The sequence below is a fragment of the Balaenoptera borealis genome, assembly GCF_965194805.1.
Source record: "Balaenoptera borealis genome assembly, chromosome: 10".
Classification (NCBI taxonomy): domain Eukaryota; kingdom Metazoa; phylum Chordata; class Mammalia; order Artiodactyla; family Balaenopteridae; genus Balaenoptera; species Balaenoptera borealis.
Window position 1 is genome coordinate 83,564,306 of NC_138874.1, and position 6,346 is coordinate 83,570,651.

Consider the following 6,346-nt stretch of genomic DNA (forward strand, 5'->3'; position numbering starts at 1 on the left):
AGCCCTTCCCACACCATCCCTTCCCCCATTTCAAGGCCTCTCGAGAAGTGGTCCCCAAGATAAACCTGACCCAGCAGAGAGTACGTGTGATGAGCAGTCAGCACAGATGGGGACAGTCAGGGCGACAGTCCCAGCAGCTCAAGTCACTGCCCCTGGACCCCAGCCCCAATGGTCAGGAGGTGGAAATTCTCACTAATGAGACTGGGACCACGTGAATACCTTCAGGTGGATCCAATTCCTGGTCCAAACTAACCTTGCTCAGTTGTTCTTAAACAAAACAGGAGAATATCAGTTGATGGTTTCTTATTTAACTAACTGTGGCTTTGAGAAAGAAAACATACTCAGATCTTATACCAAACATTTTTATTTTTAAAGTGAGAAGTTCACAGAGGATAGCTATAGGAGAGTGAAATATTTAGAGCAGAAAAATTGTGGGTGCTAGCCAAACTTCAAATATTGTCATAGCAGAGTTATTCCACTAGCACGCTTCCAGCATGGCAGGTCACGTGTTAAAATTAACTGCATTCTCAGAACACCTCAGTGGACGTGCACAATGATAGAAGCAAACATTCAGAGGCTCCGGTTCTGAAGATTTTACAGAATGGATTTATGCACACTCCAAAACAAGTATATTACAACACACCCAAAACAATTCACATCCATTAAAAAAAAAATGTTGACTTTAAAGATATTGGTAGGAAGACTTAAAATAACAAGAAGAATATAGGCAAGAAACAGAAATGGCTACTTTTATGTGCAAGGTACTGGATTCTTAAATTGAGAATCAGTGTCAATCCTCACTTCCAACATCACATCGAAAAAGTGTGGCAGAAAAATGAGTCACCTTCAATATGAAGGATGCGAGTTGTGTACACTGACAACACTCTTGAAGATACAACAGTTTTGCAGGAGGAATGCCAGCATACAGAGTGGGCCTTCTTATGAGGCCAAACGCTCACAGGTTATCCGATGACCCTTCACATACTCGGGTTAAGCAACTACAACATTCTGGTTTAATCAAGGCACTGGCAAAGAGTGATCCTTGACATGACATAGAGTCCCTACGAGTTGTTGGCCAATGATGATGGCATCACCTAATACAGTATTAGGTGATGACAGCTGCATCTTATGTTTGGTCAGACAGCATCTATACTGAGAACCCAAGCATGGTACCTTGATCACAAGCAAGGTCACTTATCCCATTAGGACTGCAAAGCCAGATTTGCTTAAGCTTTCCCCAAATCATGATTTTTGTTAAGTCACGTTTGAACAGAAAGGCTTTGCACACGATCTTGATTCCCCAGAATTATAATTCCTTTTCCCCAGTACCACCCAACACTCCTAAAGTTTGTCTGGGTTTTTCTCCACAAGAATACATAGAATGGATGTTATTCTCCCCTCTACAAATTACTTCCCTGGGAGAGAACTGTAAAACCAACTTAAAAACACAAAATAACCTTACATTTTTCTCACCAACAGTTAAGTATCAGACCTCTCGCTCCTACTCTGACCTGAGCTGCAGAGCCCTTCGAGTATACTTTTCAGACATTCCTCATACCATTAACACAGCTTTCTGTCACCATCCACTGTCCTTCCTCAACCTTTTCTTGCCCAACGTGAAAGCCAGTGAATTGAGAGGGAAGGAGAAAAGGGCACCGACAATGTATTACTTTTATAAAAATAGGGTTTCCAGGCTGTTCCTTGATCCTCCACAGCAAAATGGGGCAGCATCGTCCATATAGAACCCCACACTAAATTCTCAAGGGGCTACCTTTTTTGTAGCCAGGTCTCAAAAGTTCCAAGCTAAACCTACTGAAGGAAAGTAGCAATGCCTTCCTAATATTGGCAACACAGACCTAGAATTACATGGGGAATAAGGTCAAGACCAGCCACTAGGTGCTTCATTCATCGGTAGGAGGACAAGTTCTCCATCCTCCCCCAGCTCTGCCATTCTGGGAAGAGCCCGCTGGCCAGCCTCGGGCTGCCGAAGACTGTCGACTCCAGCTCGGCCTTGGGGGACGCCTGGTGGAAGGCGCAGTCCTGGGCTGCCCTCTGCGTCTGCACTCCATCAGGTTTCCACTGCGCGTGGACAATTCTGTAATTCTGACCCTCATTGTTGTCCCAGAAGACCCGCCCGTTAGCATGGTACGAGATGCAGAACTCGATTTTCTCCTTCGTTGGGATGACGGAGGGTAGGTCAATGGCAAACGAGAAGGTGTCACTCTCCGAGCCACCATACACGTTTCTCATGTAGACACAGTCCACATCTGTGTAGCTCTGCCAGGTATCAAAAGTGATCCGGATCTGAACCTTCTTCTCAAAGCTCATGTTTTTCACCTTCACAGTCCCCATCACAGTTCGCTCCTGCAAAGAGCAGTTCTCCAGGCACACAGAGTTCTTCTGGAAGTGGTTCCGAAAACTTAAGTAATCAGCTGAAGGCTGAGGGAAATCTAAAATCAAGTTTTTCTCCTCGTGGAGTTTTAAGCCTGAGGAGATATCGTTCAGGTCCAAGAGGTCAAACTGGAGATCCCACACTGGCTCTTCCGGAAGGTCCGAGAAGACGTGGATGGCGGTGAGGGAGAGGCCCTTGGAGTCCGCAAACACCACCCGCTTCTTGGCTTGGTTGTGTGAAGGCTTCCAGTCGTTCTGGGTTTTGGCTTCCTGTTTTATGTTGAGACACGGCTTCAGAGGCTTTAATTTGTTCACAAAATTTCTTCGTTGGAAGTCATCATAAGGGCCCAGGAAGCTCTTCAGAGGTGGGGAATGAGCCAAGCAAAGCCTCATAGCTACATCCACGGGCATGACCGAACTTGTCAAAGGCCGTGGATCTAAAACCTGGATCATTCTGGAATACAAAAAGAAGAGGGGTTATCATCTGCACCTGGAATGCACTTCGCCTGGTCCCAAATATATCTGTACTATTTTTGTTGACTAAGTTATAGCCAGCACAGTAAGTTTCAAGGAGGTGCTCTCACACGTAGTGAAGGAATACAGTATTAGGTGATGACAGCTGCATCTTATGTTTGGCTCTACCCTTGACTGGCTGTAGCCCATGGGTTAAAACACTTGGGGTCTCAGTTTCTCCATCTGAGACATAAAAGATTTGGATGGGATCATCTCTAATACAGCTCTAAAACCATTTGGTCTGTTCTGGACCAGGGGTTCTCAAACCTGTCTGTTCACAATGGCATAGGGAGTTGGTTTTCTTCCTTTCTCTTTAATGCCGAATCCTAGGACTTAGAGCCACTAATGCAGAACCTCTGCGAATGGGGACAAGGAGGTAAATATATTCTTAAAGCTTCCCAGGTGATCTAATGACCAGATAGGTTCTAGAACCAAAGTTCTCCCTCAACTGCACTCCCTCAACTGCTTTGATGATTTTGCTATTGAATTGATTACACTTCTCTGGAATAGTAATCCACTTGAAAAGAAAAAAAACAGCCATAAAAATTCTCATGGAATGGTTTTGAGAGTGAGGGGCTAGAAAGAGTGAATCAGAGGATTATCTTTGCACTTTCATTATCATGCTCTTCCTCATTTTACACAAATAATCCACTGAAGTGCAAGTCAGCAATTGGTGAACTTAAAAAAAAACTTTACATAATCTGTATTTCACAAAGAAAGACATCCATGTCAAGTCCACATTTAAGTGGAAAAATTTGATGACCTGAAAATGAGGCTGTTTTCAACATATGCTATATATATGAACTTATAAATGTTGAAAAGTGTAATAGGAAGCACAACAAAAAGATAACAGTTATCTCTGGGTGATAGGTGATCTAATTTTGCCTTTGTACTTTTTTGGTATTTTCTAATGTTTTGGCAATGGATATTTATAACCAGAAAGATAATAAAGCTATTTAAAATTTAAACATAACTATGCTCTGCAATACTAAATCAAGAAGTATCCATCAGGAAGGATATTTTTTCTGGCCTTTAGCCCTGAGTATATTGCCAAGTTTATGGACATTTTTCCCCTATCCTAGCCTTCAGATAAGAGGTGTGTGTATACTGTATGTGACATTTCTCAGTCTGGCTTTAGTAACTGTCTTCCCAGCAGCTCTAAGCACAAAGGCAAATGGTCATTATCATAAGATGGATAATAAAAGAACATTCAGAGAATTTACTTTATTAGCCTTGGGATTTTTCTGGGAGACCTACAAACTTAGAACAAACAAATGAAAGAGAAAGCTATATTTGTGGGTCTAATAATAGTGAACAGGCAGGATTTTTAGAGAGGTCTTCTGCTAAGTTATGTCTAGAGGAGCTATTTAAGTAGTTTTGCTGGGGGCGGGGGTGTTTGGGAGGTTTGTTTTGTATTTTCATATTTTGCACTTATAGAAAGATAATTTAAGGATACGGAGATTTCCCCGGAATTTTAAGTCCTGCCCCAGAGTTTAAAAATAATCATTTGCTCAAACTCTGAGACTGAGTTTTCTACGGCAAACCGTCCTAAGAAGAACGGAAGAGGACCAAGGAATGTGAACATCGTCCTGTAGTTATTCCCAAAGCTAAACTACCCAACCAGCAATCTCAGAGTGTTATTCCCACGAGTTAAGCGGCCCGAGTCCTTGAGACATTTGTGCAGGACCAAGAGATACGGTCGGAATCCATGAGGGAATCAGAACTCAAGCTGACTCACGTTAAGACAGTTTCTGGTTTAAGAGGCCGTTTACCAAAATCAGCTCTGCCTAAAAAGCACAGAGCAGGGCTTCCCTGGTGGCGCAGTGGTTGAGAATCTGCCTGCCAATGCAGGGGACACGGGTTCGAGCCCTGGTCTGGGAAGATCCCACATGCCGCGGAGCAGCTGGGCCCGTGAGCCACAACTACTGAGCCTGCGCGTCTGGAGCCTGTGCTCGCAACAAGAGAGGCCGCGATAGTGAGAGGCCCGCGCACCGCGATGAAGAGTGGCTTCCGCTTGCCGCAACTGGAGAGAGCCCTCGCACAGAAACGAAGACCCAACACAGCCATAAAATAAATAAATTAAAAAAAAAAAAAAGCACAGAGCAAATCTCCACACCACCAAGGCCTCCCCGGTGCCAGATTCCAGTCAGCAGCCAGTCAACCCGCCCTCCTCTAGGGTCTTCACGTGCGGTGATGACAGAAGGAAAACGCAGCCCAACCTCCCTGCAGCTGCGCGCTCCCTGTGCTCCGGGGCGGGGAATCTGCAGGGAACCTACCTGGTGCAGCTCATTAGGCAGAGGGGCGGCGGGACTCCGCTGCCTGCGCGAGTTCGCACCCGGCTCCCGGCAGCCCCGGCTTGGCTGCAGCTCTGGCGGATTGCGGGTGCAGCGCCCGAGAGGCCGCTTATCTGCTCGGGACCACGTGAGCCGACGGCTGGGACCAATCGCCGGGCCGCGAGCTCGACGGCGCGACCAACCAGCTCTCAGCTGGGGCGCGAGCCCTCGCCCGGGACGTGACGGCGGTAACGCAGGACTCGCGGGGCGCTGGGGGCACTCGGAGACTCCCGGCCAGCTGGCCTGAGTCGCGTAACAGGAACCCCGGGCGAGGCGCCGTGGAGGCAGCACCGTAGCGCAAGTAGCGGGTGCAGGCCAGGAGGGAACGCAGCAAACCTGCCCCAGGCCGGGCGCCAGCACAGCGGGGCTGCGGGGAAGGAGATGCCTTTCACTTCTGGAGGCTTCTGTATACAGTTAATCTGAGCGCACAACGTTGTGGCTTGTTCCAAATGTGTGTGTGTGGATATAGATATAGATATATAGTATAGATATAGATATAGATGATATAGATAGATACAAATATATTTCAAACATATATATTTGAAATGTTTATCTTGTTCACTGCTTGGTGCATCGGCTCATGCTGTCCCTTTCCTTGCCCTGAGCAAGCAGAAGTTGGCTGTATATTTTGGGGTTAGGGTGAACCCACAAATGCACCACACAGTAGACTGCTTCTCTAACTAATGTTGTTAATAAACCACGTTAGCCCTGTTATAAGACAGTGAGAAGGCATTCACTTAAAAGGCACTTTGTATTTCGATCTATTCTTCAGTTTTTCTCCCTGGAAGAGAAAACTAAAGCCAGAAATGAAATGGCCTTTTTTGCTTGTGTGGCAGGTCAGCCACAGAGCCAGTGGTCAACCCAAATCCCTCGACTCGGTTCTGACGTCCTCTGGCAGTGATGTGAAAACCAAAATGTTAAAATATCACATTGTAAGTTTCATGATTCTCCCCGGCCAGTTACTCTCGCTGAGGTTTTGGAATTTTGTTCAGGTTGGAGAGGTTTTAGACCATCAGTTACAACCATAAAATTAAATTTCTAAGTCTAGTATAAATTATTTTTATAAACCCCATGTCCTCGTTCTGCTCTCAACTTAGTTATCCAGTAGT

General features: G+C 45.8%; 1 protein-coding gene across 1 annotated transcript; it reads right to left on the minus strand.

Annotated features, from left to right (window-relative positions):
• Positions 1–346: 346 nt before the first annotated feature.
• Positions 347–5,288, minus strand: PPP1R3C (protein phosphatase 1 regulatory subunit 3C). Its single transcript, XM_082339611.1, has 2 exons — positions 5,181–5,288; positions 347–2,845 (listed from the first exon to the last, which is right to left on the minus strand). Exons 1-2 carry the CDS (start codon positions 5,192–5,194, stop codon positions 1,906–1,908), a joined length of 954 nt encoding a protein of 317 aa, XP_082195737.1. The 5' UTR covers positions 5,195–5,288; the 3' UTR covers positions 347–1,905.
• Positions 5,289–6,346: the final 1,058 nt, after the last annotated feature.